Source organism: Micropterus salmoides, unplaced genomic scaffold (assembly GCF_014851395.1).
Source record: "Micropterus salmoides isolate LMB-PRFRI ecotype aquatic unplaced genomic scaffold, ASM1485139v1 Ms_hic_scaffold_10, whole genome shotgun sequence".
Lineage (NCBI taxonomy): Eukaryota > Metazoa > Chordata > Actinopteri > Centrarchiformes > Centrarchidae > Micropterus > Micropterus salmoides.
The window spans coordinates 19,459,829-19,480,651 of NW_024040041.1; the positions used below are offsets into that span (position 1 = coordinate 19,459,829).

At 39.4% G+C, this 20,823-nt stretch overlaps 1 protein-coding gene across 1 annotated transcript in view; it reads right to left on the bottom strand.

Moving 5' to 3' along the window:
* LOC119889989 (ras-related protein Rab-26-like) overlaps window positions 1-20,823 on the bottom strand; it is a 76,849-nt gene that overhangs the window by 11,720 nt on the left and 44,306 nt on the right. Inside the window, exon 5 of the mRNA XM_038700970.1 lies at window positions 15,039-15,091. Coding sequence (XP_038556898.1) covers window positions 15,039-15,091 — 53 coding nt within the window. The remainder of the gene's footprint in view (window positions 1-15,038; window positions 15,092-20,823) is intronic.

The window sequence follows — 20,823 nt, forward strand, 5'->3', positions numbered from 1 at the left end:
ACGAAAGCAAAAAACAAATGCCCACTCCTTCCACCTGTAGCCTATGTTAAATAATTAAACATGAGATGTACATCATATTCAATTCCTCAAAAGTATAGTGTCTGGCTCCTATGACATGATTTCTCCTTTAATAAAAGACAACAACTAATTCCATTCAAAGAAAATATGACCCAAACCCATATCCCCACCCTGTTATCACAGGGTTATTCCAAGGTTTATGGTTAAGGCTTATGTTGTGAAATCTTTAATACTCTTTAATAATTTGTGAAGTTTAGTTCAGACATTATTTTAGTGTTGTAAAATTTGATTAGTTAATCGTTTCATTTTGAACTTTTTTACTCCAAGTGTTAGTATGATATTGTGTCTGCCGTGACGCTAGGTGGCGTCGACACACCTGAGTGTATTCACAATCGTGCCCTCCAGTGGTCATAGTGTGAAACTGCAGATTAAATTTGTAACAGAATAATGTTAGTATAAGCGTTATTAGTATCAATATGTGCAACTCATTATTAGCATAATTATTTAAAATACAACAGCAGCAGTAGTTTTCAGGTAGCGAGACCAACTATTCCAGATGTTCATACCAGCATCCAGGCAGACAAGCTACTGAATACTTAAAAAGGAAATAAGTGAATTAAATAAATCTATTTATATGTCTTTCTATTTAGAACAACAGGGCTTCAAGCAGATAAATACCAGGCTGCAAATAAGTCTAATGTCCTCAGTGGCCATGGCTGAAGGAACTGGGCTGGGTTCATATTTTATTCAGGACTAACACCAGGATCTCTGGCCAAATGCTAAGGGAGCCAAATGTCAATGACAATGTGGATGGTGGCAGGGGCGGTAATAAATGTTTGTGCTCCTTGCCTTGGCAATGGCAAGTCCCCAAATGGTTTTGGGAAATCAAATGCAGCTAGAAGTTTGTTTTGTTTATACAGGCCAAAAACCTTTAACAAACCCAGTGGAGTTCAGCTGCTCGATTCCTATTTTTTGTACACCCCATATGATTTCTGTTGTCAGTAGTCTAGAGCTCTGATTAATTAAAATGTCAGTTTGAAAGTTTGTACAAAGTTTCCAAGGAGTCAGTCAATATGAACAAAATCAGAAGTAATAAGTTGCTATTTGCTCTAATATATTGCATTTCATGAAACTAAAATGCCAAACGCACTTCAGAAACTCACGCTGCCCGCTCAACTGCGATAACCATGGCAAAGAGACTGGTGTGACAGAGGGACAGACAGAGGCAGAGATTTGACAAAGAGACAGAGAGGGTGCCAAAAGGCAGCAAGATGGAGAGACAGACAGTGACCGTGAAAGACAAGAAACAGACCAAAGAATCTGCATCAGAGAGGAAGGAAGATAAAAGCCAGGCAGACAGCTGCTGGCGTCGTCAGCTCTGCGTCGTGACACTGGCGAGACAAGTTGTCACTGGCGGAGGTATGTGAGGGTACTTCTGATGTAGCCTTGTCTCAGTTTTCCTTTTGTTGTCACTGAGATGAAAAAGCAGGGCTGTGACCTACTCCAGGATACCTAGACTAGTTAGGTCAGGTCATCGTGTTTACTGACTCTTCAGATTTAACTGGATTTAAATCAAAATGTTGCATTTTACAATTTTGGCTTGTGTTAAAAGAATGGTTTGTAGAAAAAGATGTTTCCTGTGTATCTAAACTCAGGTTTTGTATCTGTACCAGCTTTGAAAAAAAACAAACAAAAAAACAAATGTTACCCAGCCCCAGTATTAAGTTGCCATATTTCCCTCAAAAATATGAAAAAATATCTATCTTTCAATCATCGGAAAACCCGAATGATTTGTCCTTGAATTCCCCAGTTTTCTAGTCACAGACACATTCAGTACACATTCCTTATACTATACACAGAATCACTTTGCATCCTATTAAAACTCAGTTCGTACTTCGTTGAGTACAATAGCGTAACTTAAATTCTTTCCACGTCTCGCAGTTTTCCCTGTGTCGCAGTTTTCCCTGTGTTGCACTTTTGTCTAATAAGATTTATTAGACATGGGTGACAATGCTATTCTTGCCAAGCTTTGATCAGAGTATTACACCAGCAGACAGAGTGGAGAAGTCTGCTACCAACAACAGGCAGAGTCAGAATGAGCCAACCCAGAGGAGCGCAGGAAGAAAGTAGGTCTTCTCCCCTGAGACGAGGTTTAAGCTCCGCATGGCAGCTGAGCTAAACGGAGTGACACTGTCACTGACTCACTCGGGGCTGTGTGTATTTCATTCAGGTACCAGAAACAAATCAATGGCTATATTTGATTTAGTCAAAATCAGGGTTTTAAAAAAATCTGTTTGTTGCTGTTGCGCGTTGTCATGCTTAATGCAGAATATATAGCTACAGACAATATCTCTAATAAAAGAAACATCAGTAATCAGATTCCTTCTGTGTTATAAAACTTCACATCACACACACACAAAAAAGGTTAACAGTGAAAACAACAGCCATGTAAGCTGTTTTCTGTGGCCTGACAGGGAAGAGAAAAGCTTTTATGTTCATAAAAGAGCAGCTGACACGTCTATCTGCCAGCAAACATGGATGTGAGACATGTCTGGATGATTGATGTGCTTTGAAAAGCTGCAGTCATAGAGGGAGTGTGAGCATGAGCGAGAGTGAGACGTGGATAGAGGAACTATCCTCACTTCTCTCGGTGCTCTCCACCAATTAGTGTTTGTGCTGTAGAAGGTGAACATAAGCGCTGACCCTAAACCCTTGCGTCTTTTTTTGTCAGTGATGCGTTTACACAGTTGAAAACAGTTATCTAAACCTGATATAAGGCTTTACATGTGGATTCTTAGCTAAGCGAAAAGAGTCTGTTGTCACAAGTGTGTGTTAAGTGAGCTTTTCGCTTTACATTAAACCAACAGTGTGGCTGGAAAGACTTGTAACTAAAGGTATATATTTTAAATTTTATCATCATGATTAGCAAAAAGAACATTCTGATAAAAGAGATGAAAAGAGAGAAAAGTGAAGAAAATGACTGCTTCAAGGAAAACTTCCCCTATTTCGTCGTCTATTAAAAGTCCCTTCTTTACAGATGTTAATGTGATTGCGCTTGGCCCTCTGAGCAAAACTGCACAAAGAAAGAAACAAAAGTACACATTGCCAAAGGAGGAAAATATTACTATATTATTAGTTGAGGATTAAACAAGGTCAACTCACAGCATTTGCAGATGATGGTCTAAAAGGTAAAAGAAAATATTTCAACTATGACTGGATTTTGCTCTGAAACTCCAAGTAAGCATATGAACATATGTGACCCTTCTTTTTCAAGTTAACAAACTGTTAGTTAACCAGCCATAAGCAAGGTAAAATTTAAGTGTTTCTTAATAAACACTGGTGTAAGCGTCGTTCCATGCATTCTTTTCTTATTCAGACTGGTAAGAATGTATACACTTGTATTTTAGAGAATCTTTTCCTTTCAGTGCCTGCATTTGTGCATACATTAAAAATGTATTCTGCACTTAACAGCTACCCTGATTTTTTTCTTTGTTACTACTGAGCTGGTTGGGAAGCCTACTTTGTCACTGTGTCTTGGTGGATATTAGAAAATGAAATTCAGCTGTCTACTGTAACGTACTTAATTGATTTAATATGTAAATTTAGCATGAGGTGTTTTTTGATTCAGCAACAACACTTTACCTCATTTGTCAGAAGATCTTCGTAGCTCAAAATGATAATGTCCAAACAACGTGACAGTGAGAAAAGCAGAGGTGAAATACCAATTTTGTGCAAGTGGATTTCTGTTTGCCCAAATTATGAATATAAAAGAGGAAATCAATAATTTAAGGTTTTCAATATGCTGTGAAGGGAAAGAATGGAGTGGGGAAAATGTCAAGTGCCATCAGAATGGAGATTCAGTGAGAGCAGGCTGAGAGGTCTCAAAGCTTCAGAGACAAAGAGCAGAAGTCATGTGTGACTTTGCTAGATTTTCATTAAAATTAATTGACCCACATACCATCTAACCTCATGGCAGGAATGTAGATGCAGAAGTTGTCTGACAGTTTTTGAGATTGAATGCACATACAGTCCTCATTATCATGATCTCTGTGACATCTGTGCCAGCTGTACTGTGTGTCAGAGGGGGGTGTGGGGCTCTCTGCCATCCTGTCAATCAAACTGATATCTTGTCAGTCCTCATGTCAGTCCTTGTAAACACAGTTCCTCTCTTTAAAATATGCTTTTTTTGGTCTATAGCAGTGTCTATAAAACCCTCCTCTCTGTTCATATCAACAGCTTTCATCGTCTCTACACAAATTTAAATTGATAGGTCTCAATAAAACAAACAAGTGTGGAAAAGCTCAGAAAGCATCTAAAGCCATATACAGAGTTTACTAACTTTGATACAGTCACACTGTGTGGGAGGTGGGTGACCTCTGCTGAGATACCTCTACTTTGATCCAGTGTTTCTTCCTCTGCTGTTACGAACTCAACAACATCTTAGACCAGTGCTAATATCTTGACATGCTGCAGGCTTATTAACACTACAGACAACAAATGGATTCTGGTACAAGTTGTGCTGCGCACACATACTGCAGGCAGTAGACACCAAACGTTTACAGCTCTTGTTCCGGTTCCGTCAAGGAAACCCTCAGGTACTTGATTTCAATATACTGTATATTATTTGGCTAAATCTCCATCTCCTTTTTGGAGAAGTTTAATAAAGCTGTTTTCCTTTCTCATTATCAACTCTCAGGACATTCATGTTTAGTGAGCAAACAAGTCAAAGTAATAGTGCGTGTAATTGCAATTAAACCTGCAAGAACAAATTTCTTTGGCCACTTGGGGTTGGCAGAAGCATGCTGTGAACATAACATTGATATGTATCATTACCTATTCATTGATATGGCAAACTTGTTAGCAAACAGTTGCTTATTTACACAGAAAAAATATCAAAAATATTGATAATACCAGCTTTAACCCTCTGTAGCACAGCCTTGCCCTCAGGCAACGGATGGTTTTCTTAGGCATCATATCCAGGATTTCAACCAATTAGACTTGTCAAAAAAGTATCAAAGAACAGTCCAATAGGTTGATGGGAATGGCATTAGTTTTGCAGATATTTGGTCATAAACCAAGGTATTGGACAAATTTAAATTTTGACCTGAAAAGTAAGAGGAAGTGATTACAGTTCCATCTTAAGGGGACCAAAGCAGTGGGTCCTACACTTCTATTAAAGCAACCTGATAGAAACCTCTCTGCTTGTTCAACGCCCACTCCTTCATGCCTGCAGTGTGCAAGGCAGGATTTCTGTTAAAAAAGTCTTAAAGCCCAAGCTGAGATAGCCACTGATGACATTGCCATTACTATCTTTGTTACAATTAAATCTTCAATTGTGATGTTTACTCCTAAATAAAGGATACAGTACGTTCACCTCATTTTTTTACCCCCACATTTTCCCACTTCTCTTCAATGGTCATGCAGTTTTGGTTGTCACTGCAGGGGGTTTTGAGAGAGCAGCTGCTTAGACTTCTGCAAAACTTCAATACATTTATTTCTTTTGTGTTGGTTGAAAAATTACATTTTGAAAACTCACGAGCAACATGACATAATTACTCTGGATAATCAACAGACTTGCTGTGTTGGGTTGCTGTTATTCAACAACAAAAACAATTTTCTTTTGTCATCAAAATGAATGTATTTAGTGTTAATGTTCAGATTTCACATCATGTGTTCATGTAGAAGCCACCTACACTTCGTTTTAGAGGTCACCTACTATTCTGCTCATACATATAATTGAAATCCATTTTCACACTCCTTCTCTTTCAAATAAAAAGCTATAAGGTCCTTCTGTTGGGGTGATAAAAGGATTGCAGGACGGTGATAAAAAGCCAGAGAAACCACAACAAAAATAATGACGCCTCTGCATTTCTTCATGCTAGTTAGAGATAAAAACACTCCAAAAAGACAAAAGGGATAAAGAGTGACAGAAAAGCAGATAGTATTTGTCTATGTGCTGGATTTTTTGCAAGTGTTTATATGAAAGATTAACAATATTTGTCTGTGACCAATTGTTCAACTTGTGACAAACAGCAAAAACATATCTCAGTGCAAACAAATACAGCTGGGAAGAGAAAGGGAGCAGTAATATCTGCAAACAGAGGGAAACAAGAAGGTTTACACTACTGGGTTCTCAAGGGATCACATATTTTGAATGTCAATAGTTGCTTTGACTAAAAATGATATCTGATCTGTTAGATCTGTATCACATTAGAATAGTTATTGGGAACACTGACAACAAAAAAGTGACTTAGCGTATAACCCCCCCGAGGTTCTGGGAAACTTTTCAAAAAACTATTTTCTTGGCTGTCAGACAGACCATCCAAAAATCTTTCTTGTTTATTTGCTTCAGAACAACTTTTTTATGCAGCATACTATATTTCTTTTTATTGACCATAGATCCAAAGCTCTGTATCCACCCTATCTCCATTTTTCTTCACACTGGCCTCATAAATGGATTCCAACCTGTCAAGCCTTGAATGTTTCTTCTTTTCATACACCAAAAACGCCGTCAGTTCATGAAAATATTTTAGGGTAATGGGAGTGCACACAATAGAGCCAAAACATGCATGTCCATCTTGGATAGATACTCTTTAATATAATTCAGTTGTAGACTTGAGTTTCAAAAAGCTGACGAGGCGGTTGAGCGTTTCAATTTATGACAGAAATGTATTTGATTGTTCTAAATAGTTCATGGTGCTTTTTGATGCTGAAAGAAGAGATAGGAAAGAGAGAGCCGGCAAATCATATTTTCGCTCTGCGAGTGTCTGAACAGCTTTGACCTTTGTCAGCCCCCTCCCAGGTAAAGAGCTTCCTTCTGCAGATTTGCAACAAACTCAGAGGAACATAAAAGGCACTTTACTGGTGAGCAGGAGGAAAAGAGGTGTTATGTAACAAAGAGCACCGAGATGATGGAGAAGAGATGGCCATCCTTTTTTTCAAACTCTGCCCAACAAAGAGGAGGCTTTTTTGAGCTTTCAACGTGCAACAAGAGCGAGAACGAGATTAAGCCCCCCTCCATTCTGAAGTTACATCCATAGAAGTTAAAGACACCTCTGACATGAATCCATCCATGAAGACATTTCAGTTATTGTTATTCCTTCTGGGAAATATAGCTACAACTAGCTACAACAAAAAGAAGGCAGCTTATAGGACATCGTCATTCAATCTTGCTGTGTTTGAGTGTGTGTTTGCGTGCACATAAGCGTCCCATCTGTTTTGTCATTTTGCAGCTGACATCAAAGTAAATGGAAATGTCCACAGAAAGCAGCTGAACACCAGCGGATCATTTCCCCAGTCCCCGACACTATGCCTCTGAGGAGCTACGCTCCATTGGCTGAATCATATACAACTACAGTCAAGGACAGGCAATGATTTGAAGCAATGGAGCCACAATACTTCTAATGTTCCATGCAGGAGCTCAGGTTACAGGTGATGTGCGAGTGACAAGGTAATGAATAAGGGTTAAGTGCATGTCGTGCCCTCACTAACTTGTATAGAACCTGATGGTGCAGAATAATCCCAGATGTGTTTCTTCATACAAACACTTGCCTGAAATGATTCACTTCTAAAATGCCAGAGTGTCCACTGATTATAAATGAATGGTATTTGAATTCATATCACTGCATTATTTACTGACAGTTTCTCTCATCACCATCTGGTGCGGTGGTGCTATGACATTTAACTAACAGCTATGTGGTAGGCAGGCGGCCATTTCATTTGAAGCCAGACCATGCCCCGGGGACAGACAGAGGGAGATGAATGAAGACAAACAGATGAAGGTTTTATCTCATCTCACTTTCATTGGGTTTCTACAACACATACACGTAAGCATGATCAAGGATTCGGACATCAACACACACGCACGCAAATTAAGAGCACGTGCAGCACAAAGTAATGCATCATCTGATTAATTCCAATCCAGTATTGACACAATCAATATGAAACAGAGGGGTTGTGTCTTATGAGACTGTTTCACTTGGATCATTGCCTGAGCGCTGATAAATTCTAATGATAGGACAACGCTTTAGAGATGTTTTTTCGATTTTTGTGCAATCCAAACTACAGTGCAGCTCAAACTACAATACAGCAAGACTGGAGCTGGCTTCTTGCTCAACGACAAATCAGCAGACCAGCGAGTCCTTGTCATTGTCATATGACCCATATGAATGATTTTTTGACCTGACGCCCCTATTGACATGACATTGTTTGTCAGAGCCTTCTAAAATGATTACAAAAATGATCCATAGGACAGTTTTCTGAACTGCCAGCACCATGGTTAAAGTGCTCAAATCATCATTACACAACTCTGTAGTATCCCTTCAGCCCTATGGAGTCTTTCAGCAAACTGTTTTGATTCAGTCTCACAGCATCGCTTTGTGTTAACAACTTGTTGCACTGCTCAAAAGTGGCCAAAATGCAAGTTTAAGGTTTGGTTAGGTTCGGGCACAAAATCTACTTGGTTTACGTTAGATTGTCATCATAGCAAACAGTGACGTTCCGTGTCAACGTTACATGCTTTACCAACCCATCTGCACTGACCTCTCCCGTTTTTACAGCGGTCCAACAATGTTAAGCTACTTCCACCTTTGCTTTTGACAGGCTAATGTAGGTCTTTTTTGCCTACCAATGCTGACTTTTTTTCTGGCGAGGACAGTCTCTTGCCAACATCACAGCTTCCAATCCAGATCCTAAAGCCGACAGGCAAGGTCTCTCTCTTATTACCAGAGCAGTCCACTGCCCCTTCTAAATGGTGCGTTTCAGGAAACACACAGAGAGCACTGAATCGTTCTGGTTTGACAATATTTCTGATTCCCATCAACGGCAAACAATTCTAGCTTTGAATGATGGCACCACAGGAGCCAGGCTGCTTTTTAACAGAGCGACCCAGACAAAAGATTTGCAGCAAAGGCCTAAACGGGCTCTTCTAGTCTCCCTGAAGCACTACTTCTGACAAGAAAACATTCTTCACATTACTAAATAGCTTGTGTATTTTTCCTACAAGGGCTTACAACAACAAACACTTGCCACTGTGTATAACAAACAAAAGATGTATTCATAGTGCTGACCATAACAGACTACAAGAAACACCTGAGTAACTCAGTCTCTGATGTAAGCTGGAGCTTGAAATGCAGCTACACAAACAAGAACAAACCTAATACTCATCTGTATATTTAAAGAAATTACACGTTTATCATCAAACCTCTACACAATTATATTCAAATGACAGCAGCTGATATCTCAGATGTAGCATGTCAGATTCTTTTGACTGAGTCTCTTCTTGCCTTAAGTGTTAAGTCTTTCTCCCCCAGATGACGGACAGCTCATATTACGTTAATGCTTTGCTTTCCTAAATGTCTCCTAGCTGGGGAGACAATATTACAACGCAGAGCAGAGCGGCTCTGAGGGCGGAGGAGGAGAGAACGATTTTCCCCTCTCATTTCTCCCTCTACTTCAGAGTGGCATTCATCACCATTAGCGTTCATTAACATGAGTTAGTGCTTGTTAGTCAGCGGTGTGCCAGCAGGCATCTATAGCTTGCCACCACCATATCTCCTCGCTGTAATAGACATTGACTGGATGTGAGACAGAAGGAGGGATGATGAGATGAGAAAGGGAGGAGGGAAGGCTAAGCTGGGCAGGGAAGGACTTTTCAATGTGTGTCTCCTAAGATTACCCAAAATGTATCTTTGTGAGACTGAAAGTAAGCCTGCATGCACAAGACCAGGACCCTGAAACTGACGAAGCTAAAAGGAATTCAGCCATTGTTACATTTTATTATTTACACTACACTTTTCAATAACTTTTTGCTTATCTTTTACTGAACAAGGTCAGCAATGTCAGTATAGCTAAATTTATTGGATTATAACGGTTAGAGAGCTACACTGAATATTATAAAAGACATAGACAAGTCAGTATAACAGTTAGACCATAGTAAGTAACGTTACTGTACTGAACGGGTCCTCCACTGTGGTGGAAACTAGCACCAGCCATCCGCCAAATGCGGGTAAATTGACAAGGTTAGCATATATACCCCAGCACATATACCCCGCACATATACCCCAGTGGGCTCAGGGGAATATTTATGACAGTATTTATAGATTAATTGATTAGTTGCAGTCCTACACTGGATTAGATTAAAGGTGACATATTCACAATAATGACAAACTTCTAACACTTTCATATTAAGCGCATACTTACAGTGCTGACATTCCTAATGTAAGTAGGAATAATCCAGCGCACAACAGTGTGAAGGACAGTTTGTGTAGACGTGCAGCTGTCTACACAAACTACATGCCCCGTCAGTGTCCTCCCAGCTGGCTGAGAGGTCGTTTTTGACATGACAAAAAACATGGACCATGAAGAGATAACAGCGCCAGAGACTTTGTTTCATGTGGTTGACAGTTACTTGTCCTCCCTTCGGCTATTGCCTGTCCAACACATAAGTGTCCTTCCTGCCCACATTCTTCACACACACAAACACACACACATTCCTTGAGCAGCTGCAGCTAAAGAAGCACCCTTTTCTGCTTTAATGACCTCTCAGCTCATCTGTAAGATGGGCACATTATATTACTCTGGCAGAGACTGGTGACAAACAGCCTCTCCTTCTCTTAACAGCCCGTTTGCTCCTCTGAAAGGGACCTTTTTCCCCTCATGGCCAGTGTCAATTAAAGCTGCTGAAAATTGCCACCCCCAGTTGTTGCAGGGTACATTTACTATATAGAGGGAAACTGCAGGTATGATGACATAGTGACACCAGCTGGCATGGCCTTCAGTTCCTCCGACAGTAGTGGCACTACGAGGCAGGGTAATGGAGGAGATAGATGTTTGGGAAAAGCTGCCATTTTATGGTCCTAACGGCTACTCACTTTGACATGTTTTACAGTATATTCATAAAACAGAAAAGTTGAGCTGAAAGTTTCCTTTCAATACAGAAGGACTGCTAAAACAGACATAAAGACAAACATTGTTGTCATTATTAACATATTATTTATTTGTTTTATTATACTCACAGATTATATTATATTATATTATATTATATCAGATTAGATTATACTCACAGTTTGACTTCTCCTCTGTGTCCTTTCAAATCCCCCCTTCCTGTATTGCAGATCTTCCGTTTTTACTCTCTCTTGCTTCAAGCTATCATCTGTTTTGTTTTGTTTGTTTCTATACTTGCTTTCACAGCTTGCTTTGGCATTTTTGTTGATGCAAATAAAAATGAATGAAAGGTAGAACAGAAAGGTTCTTAAGTGATACATCTCAGAGGCAAACCTACCAAAAGGTATCTGAATAAAATACAACAAAAATCCATTATAGTACAAATGTACAGTGGGTACGGAAAGTATTCAGACCCCTTTAAATTTTTCACTCTTTGTTTCATTGCAGCCATTTTCCAAAAATCAAAAAAGTTCATTTTATTTCTCAGTAATGTACACTCAGCACCCCATCTTGACAGAAAAAAACAGAAATGTAGAAATTTTTGCAAATTTATTAAAAAGAAAAACTGAAATATCACATGGTCATAAGTATTCAGACCCTTTGCCGTGACACTCATATTTAACTCAGGTGCTGTCTATTTCTTGTGATCATCCTTGAGATGGTTCTACACCTTCATTTGAGTCCAGCTGTGTTTGATTATACTGATTGGACTTGATTAGGAAAGCCACACACCTGTCTATATAAGACCTTACAGCTCACAGTGCATGTCAGAGCAAATGAGAATCATGAGGTCAAAGGAACTGCCTGAAGAGCTCAGAGACAGAATTGTGGCAAGGCACAGATCTGGCCAAGGTTAAAAAAAATTTCTGCTGCACTTAAGGTTCCTAAGAGCACAGTGGCCTCCATAATCCTCAAATGGAAGACGTTTGGGACGACCAGAACCCTTCCTAGAGCTGGCCGTCCGGCCAAACTGAGCTATCGGGGAGAAGAGCCTTGGTGAGAGAGGTAAAGAAGAACCCAAAGGTCACTGTGGCTGAGCTCCAGAGATGCAGTCGGGAGATGGGAGAAAGTTGTAGTAAGTCAAACATCACTGCAGCAATCCACCAGTCGGGGCTTTATGGCAGAGTGGCCCGACGGAAGCCTCTCCTCAGTGCAAGACACATGAAAGCCCGCATGGAGTTTGCAAAAAAACACCTGAAGGACTCCAAGATGGTGATAAATAAGATCCTCTGGTCTGATGAGACCAAGATAGAACTTTTTGGCCTTAATTCTAAGCGGTATGTGTGGAGAAAACCAGGCACTGCTCATCACCTGTCCAATACAGTCTCAACAGTGAAGCATGGTGGTGGCAGCATCATGCTGTGGGGGTGTTTTTCAGCTGCAGGGACAGGACGACTGGTTGCAATCGAGGGAAAGATGAATGCGGCCAAGTACAGGGATATCTTGGACGAAAACCTTTTCTAGAGTGCTCTGGACCTCAGACTGGGCCGAAGGTTTACCTTCCAACAAGACAATGACCCTAAGCACACCGCTAAAATAACGAAGGAGTGGCTTCACAACAACTCCGTGGCTGTTCTTGAATGGCCCAGCCAGAGCCCTGACTTAAACCCAATTGAGCATCTCTGGAGAGACCTGAAAATGGCTGTCCACCAACGTTTACCATCCAACCTGACAGAACTGGAGAGGATCTGCAAGGAGGAATGGCAGAGGATACCCAAATCCAGATGTGAAAAACTTGTTGCATCTTTCCCAAAACGACTCATGGCTGTATTAGATCAAAAGGGTGCTTCTACTAAATACTGAGCAAAGGGTCTGAATACTTATGACCATGTGATATTTCAGTTTTTCTTTTTTAATAAATTTGCAAAAATTTCTACATTTCTGTTTTTTTTTCTGTCAAGATGGGGTGCTGAGTGTACATACTGAGAAATAAAATGAACTTTTTTGATTTTTGAAAAATGGCTGCAGTGAAACAAAGAGTGAAAAATTTAAAGGGGTCTGAATACTTTCCGTACCCACTGTATACTGTAATGTTTGTTTTCTGTGTATATGCACAGAGTTACTACGTGACAAAAATAGAAAATATGAGGTTTGTTGTGTCAAGTTGGCTATCTGCCCTCATGTATTGAAGTTTCATTTTCTTTTAATTAGCTGAATCAATAAAAAGACTAAATTGTAATTTCATTTGTAAACTGCTGTGTTCTGCGGGACAGGCTGCATCAAACTACTTTTTTTTTTTTTTTTTTTTTTTAAATATAAAGCTTATATGCTATATGCAGTTTCTTTCATGTTAACTTTCAATTTATGAATCTGTGCATCTATAGTATCTGGTCATGGGTGAAATAACATCCTCTGTACTAATGAATGGTTTCCTTTGCATGAGTGGTCAGGTAATTCTTATCACTTTCATCCTTCATCGTCTAATCAGTTTTCAGTGTTCCTGTTGTCAGAGTGCATACAGCCACAACATTTAAAGAGTCCATGCCAACATGCAGGACAGGCACCACAGTGGCTCAATTCTCAGCACTGAATGATCCCCTGCAGGGCTGATTGGAATGTTCATGTTTCCCCTCTTGATTTTCTGCCATACTCCAAAGTCATACATAAAAAAAATAATAAAAAAGAAGACATTTCAACAATACTACTTATTGGCCCCAAAACTGGAGACAATCATTATGAGCAGTGGCTGTCCACTGCTCTGGATTAGTTGCATTGGCCAAATGCAGAAAACACATTTCCCTGCAGGGACTAATAATAATATGTAACTACATTAATTCTTTTCAATTTTATAAACCTGGAGATAAGGTTCTATTGGACATACAAGAGATACACCTTCTGAGGGCAGATATAACCTATATATAATCTATTCCATGGCATTAAGAATTTTATTGTCAATATTTAATTCTGAGAGACAGCAGCCACACAAAGTCACCACATTTTTGTCCCCTCATTGTAGGCATTAGAGTTCAGTGGAAATAGAAAGAGAGGGATGAAGACAGTTTTCACCAAGTGGCCTTAAATTTACATGATTTCTAATGGCCAGCAGGGGGCGACCCCACTGGTTGCTAAAAGATGTCCAATTGCATTGGAGTCTATGACAAAATGACCCTACGTCTTAGTTGATTTATTACCTCAGTAAACACTTTATGGTCTCAATCGCTAGTTTCAACAGCTTGATGTTCATTTTGTAAATGATGGTCTAATTTAGAGTAAAATAGACGATAAAGCAGGTATTCTTTAGGGCTTGGCAACCAGGATGACAAGTCGCTACCACAGCAACCTGTCAATCAGGATAGAAGTGAATTGTATACACTGCACTAGGTACATTAAACTAGTGGTGAACTTGTTTTTTCAGTGCTGTCAGTGTTTTTGTCTAAAAACAGATGCACCTTGCTAACAAAGCTAGCTAGCCCCACCCTCTTATCCAAATATGGTCACTTCTGGTTAAATAAAACCCAAGATGGCGGCGGTCAAAAAGCCAGATTCAAGGCTTCAAAACAGCAGTTCACAAACCAAAGGCTGATGTCATGGTGACTGCGTCCACTTCTATTACACAGTCTATGGTTTTGACTAAAAGCTGACAATGCTATCCCTCACTAAATCAATCTCCCCCATTCCTCACCCTCCTATTCTTTTTTGTTCTGCTGTTTGGTTCCCATTTAACAGTGAGAGAAGAAACCCAGATCACTCTCTACTCGTTCAACCTGCTGTCACATGTACTGACTTTCATAAAATCGTGTCGTAATGATGTTGCCAAAAAATGACAGTAGCAATGAAGCTCAGCATTTTGTCATTACAAAGCTGTATCATCCATTAATTCATGTATCAGATGTTACAGAGCCTTTTGTGAGAACAGTTGTGGCCATGATCTAGCCACAGCCTTCTGATCCGCAAAATTAATCTGATGGGCCAATGAATAAATTCAAATTACCATGTCAGGCGTGACATCTGGTGCACGTTTATGGAAGAATAACAAGGTCTGTTGATGTAAAGTATGAAAAAGAAAATTGATCTAACGCAAAACAATAGGAGGTGAGTAGTTACAACTTTTTTACTTAATACAAAAGGGAACTTACCTGTATGTTGTCAAAGGATGTTTTGTTGGTGACGTCATACAGCAAAAGCAAAGCTACAAGAAATAGAGAAAAGTTCAAGAGTGTCATCTAAAATTCATGACGGCAAATAATTTTATATTGTAAAATGGTTTGGTGGAAAAAATTCTCATCTAATGTTTAATATAATCTTTCAACTTGAAGTCTAAACTCCTTTTCAAATTAAATAATGAAAGAGTTCATTTCACTCTGGGCCCAAGACCGATTAATTTGAGTTCTCTTTCTCGGCCTGACAAAGTCCTGCATAACAATTAGCAAGACTCAAACAGACCACAGTTAAGACTTTAGGTGGGTAACATACAATTTATTTTACATAGCATCCTATTTGGCATTGGTTTAAAAGACTTTAATCGCTGCAAAACATGGACACTGGTTGAATTTTATGAGACTCAGCCTTGAAGAAATATTACAAATTGAGCACTGGCTTGGTTTTCCCCAGTCCATAGCACTGTTGTCAACATGGCTGCTCTAACAGGAATCAAATTCTGACAGTGAATCAGACTCATCCTGATTGGAAGCTGTAAACTTTAGTTACACAGCAGCAGAAGACTTGCCTTGTTGAAATGACCTTGAGCAATACACTCCCTCAGTCATTACCAGCGGCTCTCTATGTATTTCTGTGTCATAAATGAATGTGAATACCAAGATAATAATAGGCCTACTAAGTCATTTGCATAGAAGTAACCAAACATTCCCAAGTTCAGAAGTTGAATAGTTGAGCTAATGTCAGGGAAAATTAACTTTACTGTAATAAATCCAATAATTTGTTTCACAACTGCTCACAGGAACAAGTTTGTTTAATCCACCAGCAGCAGCCATGGCTCTCTGTATTTAGATGCCACACTTAATTTTTTTAAATCCATTTCTTCACACTTATGTTGGCTGAAATGGCCAGAATCAACTCACAAGAAGCACTACATGAGTACACTAAATGAGATATTATTAGAAATATTTTAAAAATATCCCAACAGTTTCCCAATTATGTTAATTCTTATTGTGACCTTTTTTGGGCCTCACATCCATGACAACAAAAATGGGCCTTCAGGTCACTAAGGAGCCTGTCTGTGAGTCTGTAAGACAAAGGATAAACTAAAGACAAAGCTGGGCCTGCAGGTCACTGAACAGCCTGGCCATGGGGCTTGACTTCACAAAGGGGGTCAGAGAACAATGGAAATCCCAGATGGCCCTGGTCAGTTAATTCACACCTACCTGTCAACTCTTAACTTTGAAAACCAAAGGTTGTGTTGGTTAAAGCTTTCAGGGGGCAGAGTAATCCCAGGAAGTACAGCCATTTTGTTAACGGAGGTATAAAACTGAACACTTCCGAACCCTCATCGCCATTCCCAGTCTGTCACAGGACTGTAAGGAGGTAAACAAACCCTGCCTTTCTGCAACTACACCAGCAGCCACAGGAGGTATTTCCTTTCAGCGCTGAACTTTGTTCCTGAATACAGACTTCACTCGCTGGACGAGCAACTCTGTTTTCTTCTTTTCTTTTTACCTCTATTATTTTTCTTTGTGCTACCAACACAATTTTGGATATCTAAGGAAACCGCTATACACAAGATAACGTTTCGTGCATGCAGAAGAAGACGGATAAACTCCGTGCTTAACTGAGAGAAGATCACCTCTGTGTTATACCTTCTCAACCAACGTCGACTTCACTAATTACTGTTGCTGCCGCCAAAGAATCAGTTGTGCCGTTGAATCTACTGGCATTGTCAGAACCGAGCCAAGAGAAACTCCACCGGATTTCCCAAAAGGACTGACGCATCTACTTGCTATCAAATCAAATTGCTATTGTGGCTGTAAGATAGTTTGTGGTATATTGTATGTATATAGCTTTGCTCTGTGCCTTTCTCTCCTCCTTCTGCTTACTAACCCCACATGCACACACCACGTGATCACTGAAGCTAACCAGACCTGTGACCCACAGTAGGCTAGCATCACCCATTTTTAAAAAATTTTTTTAGATCAGGTGAGAGTGATTTTCCGCCATCTTGATCTTGAAATCACATGGTTTGAACCGCCATCTTGATTCCATAAATCAGCTGGCCTCTAGCACAACCGGATCTGACACCACCCATGTGGTCAGATCCACCCCCCTCCTTTGTCTCTCTCACACACACACACACACACACACACACACACACACACACACACGCACACGCACACACGCACACACGCTTGCTGGATTGTTGTATGTTTTTGTATGATTTGTTTATTGGCTTTATTTAATTAGCTTAGAATAGTTAATAGTGATTTACTTGCTAAAGTTATTGATCATTGATCTATGCTTGAGTTGAATAAATCCTATTATAATTTTAAAAAGTCATTGCCTGTGATTATTTGTGTATAATGTTGTAGTAAGAGTTGGTTGCCATGGCCAGTGTACAGATTCACCCTTCTCTGTTTGCCATCAGTAGGTGGACAAACCCTATTTTAGACTGATCATACTTGGCTCATATTTGGTTATTGGTCCCTGATTCCAGGGTGGTGCCCCGTATTTATTAATAATAATGAATAATTTTGAATATTAATAATTATATTAATATTTCTAGAATATCTTTGATATTCAACTAATAACCAAACCTGACCATATGTTGACAAAACCAGCAACACCTTAAATAAAAAACAGGTATATCAATCTGACACAATATAACACAATTATTTTGTCAAGTGTTCAACTTCACAAAATGGATGATACAAACACGAGAACAGTGAAGGGGCCTTTTTAACTGCAGAGATTCCTCAGTCCATGTTCCACCATCTGTCTCTGGAGCAGGTCACCGAGGGAGTGCAGGTATTTAAGAGGCAGTGAAGGACTGTGCAGTTTGGGGGGGGGGAGTTAATCAAATCAATCATTTGCAGTTTGTGTAAAATATATAGAACATCTGTTATCTTTTAAGAACTGGAAAAAAATGGACCCAATCAAGCCTCATTATACACACGATTTACTGGCAAATGGAACAGTGAAATTGAGGTTTGAAGGAAGAAATTGTGAGCACAGAATAGAGAAAGGCTTGATTAGAAGAGAAAGCAGACCCTGGAATGAAAAGCATTATGGTAACAATGGATAGAAACCTCAATTGGTGAGACACTTTAAAGGAGAAAACAATGACAGAATTGAAGAGGAAAGGTAAAGATGGAATAACAGCAGTGGGTATTAGAGAAAAAATTCTGATTATTCTCTTCTTCACAATCACACACTCACTAGCTCACACAAACGCTTCACTTTCAATCTCACATCTGGGATTTCACTAACAACATTTGAAATGTTTTAATATGTTCTTATTTTCTGTCATGCATCAGGGATTAAATCTTTTTATAATTTCACTTTCAACTTGAGCTTCAATGCTTTTCATTATATTGTACAGCACATTATGAAGCAGAAGGTAATTACAGGGTTCGTACATCATCAAGCATTTCGGTGAAATGAAGCCTTTCTTACAGAGTTTAGGAAATGTTGCCTGACATGCAAATAATAATTTCCTTTTAAAACATCAAAAAGTTGACTACCTATTTTACAGTTTCCAACAGTATCATCTGTTAGACTGTACCCTTGCCTAGAGCTTGATGCTGTGTGGGCATGATTCATCAGCCAGCATAGTTCATTTATATGATTTCAAGACATTTAAAACATCTTTGACCAACAGCCATGGGCACAACCAGAATACATGTAAAATGGATTCCCATGAACCTAACCCAACAAAACAGTGACATTGAAGCCTAAATTTAGCAAAAATAATTTCAGTAAATTTCCAAACTTTAGTAGGGAAGTCTGTTAACATGATTATCTTTCACCTGGAGTTAACAGATGACTTATGAATTCTAAATAGTTTCTATCCCCACATTTCATCAGATGCTTCGCCATTCAGGTGCTGCTGGCTGAAGCATCTTTCAAATGACTAGTTTCTGCAGGAGATGTGAAAACAAACAAATCAAAGACCAAGTGAAAGAAAAAGGATTGCCCAGAGGGCATCTGAATTAAATTTCATTTGGACTTGGGCTGAGCAAAAGAAGGAAATCGCCTGTCTTTATGTTGATCACCAATATACCTCAGGTCCCTGTGTCCATGAGCCTCCATTAATCTGGGATGGGGCAAAATTACTGAATGAAAGGAGATTTACAGGCATATGGTGGGAATATCAACATTATCTACCATTATGTTTCTTTTTTAACTCAGAAAACAAAATGTTTTGCAGACTTATATTTTTATCCAAACAACCTCTCTCCAAGCAAACTTGTAATTTACATTTCTTCTGTGTGTTTTGTTAGCTTCTTTTTGATTTTATTCTCACTGTGGTTCTACACACATAAGCTAGACCAAGATTAGCTTATATACAGGAAAAAAAACATGCTGAAAACTGAACAATCACTGACTTTTTACACAAAAATGAGCTGAAAAATATCTGATGACTGTCTACACCTCTTCTCCCACACAGCGGATACAGTGCATATTCACCACCATCTAAAATAATCCTCCCTACATGCCTTTCTCTCTCTCTGTCCTCTTCCAGAACCTCTCCTAACTCAAGTCCCTCCACCCTCCCACACTCATCGTCTCCGTGAGTGCACCAGTGCTTTAGCTCTGGATTTTCTCCCCCTGCAGCTCTGCTCTTGCCCTGAAAAGTTATGGCAGAGAAAATTAGATCCATTCATCATCAATTTGGCTTCATGGAGGGGTGTTTGCATGTCAAGCATTGTGGGTGTAAATAGGTTTAAGGTCATAAAAGTACTGCTGGCAAGCTTGAGTGACCTGCAAATCCTTTAGTGTGTCATAACGTGACTGAAACATAAACCTTGTTGCATATACACATAAACAATAATAAAGCATAAAACAGTACCTACCCTGGCCAAAGACTCGGCAGAACTGAATTTATGGCCGTTGGCGTCAAATTTATTTGTGAAAAGCTTAAGGTGTTCTCTAGCATCTGATTTTCTGATGTTGGGTCCACTTGACACTGCCGGTTCACCAATTTCACAGCAAACTCCATCTATCTGATGCGACACCAGCATATGACCCACTCTTGCGCTGTTTGTCGCATACAGTTTGACTGAAGTGGTAACCTTACTGGTGGAATTACAATGTGATAGAGAAATTGAAAAAAAACCCCAGCAAATTTGATGAATTGATGACTGATGTTAGCAGAAGGTAGAATGATTAAATTAAGCATGATAGTCATCTTAATCTTAGTGTGTTGCTTTTAAGTGAAGCAAATGCAAATAATTTTATAGCTGCTTTAAATATTTAAAAAATCTGAAGAGAATGACCTCTGGTGATAAACACTAAAAACAGAAAATTTGTATTTACAAGAAAGTAGTGTTGAGTTGTATTTTTTTCCCCTGTGGGTTTCTGGGTTTTGCCATTGTTTCACGTGTCCTTCTGTTTGCCTCTGTTTCTCTTGTTTAGTTCATGTTTAGTGTTTAATTTTGGTCTATGTACCTCTGTGTTATTTTGCCCTTGTCTGCTCTGTGTTCTCTTTTATCCCTGCTTCAGTCTGTATTCTTTGTTGGTTACAGTTCTTGGTGATCTGTTATGTGTTCAGTAACCTGTGTCATGTCTGTTCCCCCATTTATCACTCTGCATGCCAGTCTCTCTGTTTTCCCCTGCTGTCTCTCTGTCTGCTTGTGTCTCGTTAGCCTCATGTCCCTCACCTGTGTACCTCCTCCCAGCTCGTTAACCCTGTGTATATATCCTTGCTTGTTTCCCTCAGTCTTTGTCTGGTCATTGTCGTGTGTATACGCT